Source organism: Trypanosoma conorhini (genome assembly GCF_003719485.1).
Source record: "Trypanosoma conorhini strain 025E chromosome Unknown Tco_14.4_contig_00259, whole genome shotgun sequence".
In the NCBI taxonomy this organism is placed as follows: domain Eukaryota; phylum Euglenozoa; class Kinetoplastea; order Trypanosomatida; family Trypanosomatidae; genus Trypanosoma; species Trypanosoma conorhini.
The window spans coordinates 18,010-21,247 of NW_021704346.1; the positions used below are offsets into that span (position 1 = coordinate 18,010).

At 53.3% G+C, this 3,238-nt stretch overlaps 2 protein-coding genes across 2 annotated transcripts in view; both read right to left on the bottom strand.

Annotated features, from left to right (window-relative positions):
* The window catches only part of Tco025E_04822 (putative MAP protein kinase), a gene marked incomplete at both ends in the record, with an annotated part of 3,477 nt that extends 477 nt beyond the window's left edge, over window positions 1-3,000 (bottom strand). The window contains one exon of the mRNA XM_029371727.1: window positions 1-3,000. This exon is cut by the window's left edge and continues 477 nt beyond it. Coding sequence (XP_029228169.1) covers window positions 1-3,000 — 3,000 coding nt within the window.
* A 203-nt stretch (window positions 3,001-3,203) lies between these two features.
* Tco025E_04823 (putative serine/threonine protein kinase) overlaps window positions 3,204-3,238 on the bottom strand; it is a gene marked incomplete at both ends in the record, with an annotated part of 423 nt that continues 388 nt past the window's right edge. Inside the window, one exon of the mRNA XM_029371728.1 lies at window positions 3,204-3,238. This exon is cut by the window's right edge and continues 388 nt beyond it. Coding sequence (XP_029228170.1) covers window positions 3,204-3,238 — 35 coding nt within the window.

Below are 3,238 nucleotides of genomic sequence, written 5' to 3' on the forward strand. Positions count from 1 at the left end.
GTTGTGCGGCTTCACATCACAATGCACGATGCCAAGACCATGCAAATAGTTAAGGCCGTTCAAGATATCCACCGTAAACCGACGTGCCACTAACGGACTCATCCGCCCAAAGTTCTTGATCACAGTATGCAACGAGCCGCCAGGCACGTACTCCATGATAATGGCAAGGTGAGACTGAACCACGCTGCAGGACACATACTGAACAATGTTCGGGTGGCGCAGCTTAGAGGCAACGTTCATTTCCGCCTCTAGAGATTCCTGCATAATGTCGCGACGCCGCCGCGGGATGCATTTGATGGCCACCTGCACACCATCCTCCGACATTCCCAGGAACACGGAACTGAAGGCGCCCTCGCTGATCTTCTTCAGAGACCTCGTCCATACTCGCTGATTCATGTCTGTCAGGAACAGCGGCAAATCGTCCGCGGCGTTACCGCCCTCCTCCCATAACTGGAAATTCTCCGCTGCGGACGACGAGGAGGATGACGCTTGATACATTGCAAACAAGGCCATACTATCTTCCTCGGAAGATCCCCTTTTTTCCGCGTCGCAAGTTGAGGGTGACTTCTCCGGGAAAGCTGTCTTATTTGTTGTAACCTCCTCCTGAAGTTCCCTAGTGGACTCATCTTGCGTGTTGCTTTCGATCTCGTATGCACTGTTCACACAACGCACATAGGGCGCTGTGTCCTTGGCTAACCGGCGCTGCGCACACAACCGAATGAGGCGTCGTACTTCAGGAACCGACCTTTCCACGCGTTGGAAATGCGATATGGCCTGCTTGTAATAGCCCTGACGCATTGCCGAAAATCCGAGTCGAAAGTGCTTTGCGACGCCTTGAAGCTTTTCATCGTCCAGCTTGAGTATGCGTAGCTCGTAGAGCACAATCGGCAGCGTAGTGGAGTGGATGAGAACACAATCCATGGGATATGCCTGGTATCCTTGAAGTTGGGAAGCCACGCCGGAGGTGGCTGCGATGTGGCAAGGGGCCCCGTACATGGCTCTCGTCAGCTCAAATAAGTACTCCGTGCCAAACAACACACGCGCGTTACGCAAGCGCGCGCCACAGGTTCCGACGAGAAACTCGTTGCACTCCACAACAATATTAACTGCATCCTGTTCCGGAGGCGTGAGTTTGGCAAAAAACTCAAAAGCAAATCGACAGCCTTTCATGGAATGCAAAGGAATCGCCGTGTGTGCGCCAAAGCTTACAATAAATTTGTCGGGCCCAATAAACTCAATACAGCCAAAGAGCTCAGTCGCTGTAGTAATGAAGATCGCCATGTACTTCTTGGAGTCCTCTACTTGTTGTGGTGCTTGAAACTCAACAGCTACCACCGTACAGTGCTTCGGCGCAAACTGGTTGAGTTGCTCCCTGAAAACGCCACTGTTAAGCCTGACATCTCGGTTCACCTCTCGGTCGCCTTCCCCACCCTGTGAACGACTAGCCTCGGAGTAAAAAAGACTGTTCTGAGCGGCGGAGGTTTCATGTATCGCCACAGAGGAGGTGGCGCCTGGAATATCACCCAGATTGGTGCGGGCGAGGATGGCCTCGGGCACGAACTTGCGCAGCGTCAGCAGCTGACGAAGGAGTTTTACATAATCTGCTTGTATCTCCCCCACCTCCAGAATTCGTGAGGGGCTCATCGTCTCGCTATCACTGCTAGAGAGCTCCAGGTTAGAGGCCTTTTTTAGCGCCTTCACGAGGTGCGCCAGCGGCTTCACCAGGTAGCAGGCCCCCACGAAGGCGGTGACGGCCGACAGCACAACAATCACAATAACCACAACAAGAATGATGGTGCGTGCCCGCACAATTCCTGAAAAGAAATCGGAGCGCAAAACAGCCACAGACAACATTACATTTAATCCATTTTTATCGGTGACCCGTGCAAAACTTGCCCGCACCGCGCTGTTTTCGTACGGAAAGGTGAGTTCCGCCGTGTTATTTACAAGATCATTCATTTCTTGTCGATGAAGTTCCACTTGCCGTGCAACCGCGGCGGCGATAGGGTCTTTGATACTCTCCAGCGTGAGGTAACCAAAACTCAGGTAGTCTTCTCCATTCCACCACGTCGCCTTCTCTCCCCAACTGGTCAGTATGACAATGTCGCGCTTGTCATCAAAAAGCATTACACGCCCGTGCTGTCGCAAAGCCGCAATGAGTGGTCTTGACTCCCGCAAAAGCCGATGCGTCGGCATGCCCACCTCGCAGAAGCCGGCGTTCCCATTAATCTCAAAGGGAATGACAAAGTCAAAATATAAACCCGTGCGATTCAGGGAATATGGAAACCAGCGTTGTGGGAAGCTTTTGTTTCGCACCCAGGGATCCACAATGAGTCCAAATACGCCGTCTTTATCCGTCAAGGTTTTAGAGATGTTCCAATCGCCAAAAGGCCTTGGCGACACAATATCCAGTTTTGTAGCCTCATACAGCAGGACAGGAGACATGCCAGCCGTATCATTATGAGACCCCAATAGAAAGTCTTTACGTAATGGACTTGGCCAGAGGAACTCGGATGCAACACCGTAGAGACCGCCTTTGTAGACAAACTCAAAAAAGGAAATCGTATTTTTGAACGTTGAGAGGACGCTCAATAGTGAATACAGCAACGACTGAGAGTTCTTGGGAAGCGCGTCAGGCGTATACGTGCTGGTTTGGTTGCGCATATAATTTGCAGTGATAGTGTGAGCAAAGTCCGGCAGCTGCAATATCGTGGAACGCATAATAATAATAACACCCCGCACAGCCTCCACTTGAATGAGTTCCGCGGTGCCAGAGACGGCGCGAAACCCAATAAGGTGACCGGGTAGAAAACCAGCTAGGCCTACGGCTATCACACCGAAGGAAATAACGAGGGCCACAGCCACAACAGTGCTGATGACGAAACCCCGCTGTGTGCTCTCCTTTTCCGCCTTCTGTGAAGCCGTGGTCTCTTTATCGGCCTCTCCAGCTTCGCGCTCGTCGAGCTCCTGTGCCCTAGGATACAAAGAGAAGGCCGGCATGGGATGAACGAGGGAGTCTTTGTGAAACGCACTCCCAAGCGGATTCCGCAACGGGTCCTCAGAGAAGTATCGTGGCTCTGATGCCCTTGGCGGGGCCACAGGGTCCGCCGGTGCCTCCGCCGATGCCTCCGCCGATGCCTCCGCCGGTGCCTCCGCCGATCGCCTCCGCCGATCGCCGCCGCCGATCGCCGCCGGTCGGCCCCTCACGCACGCGTGCTTCCATGTCTGACACCTACGA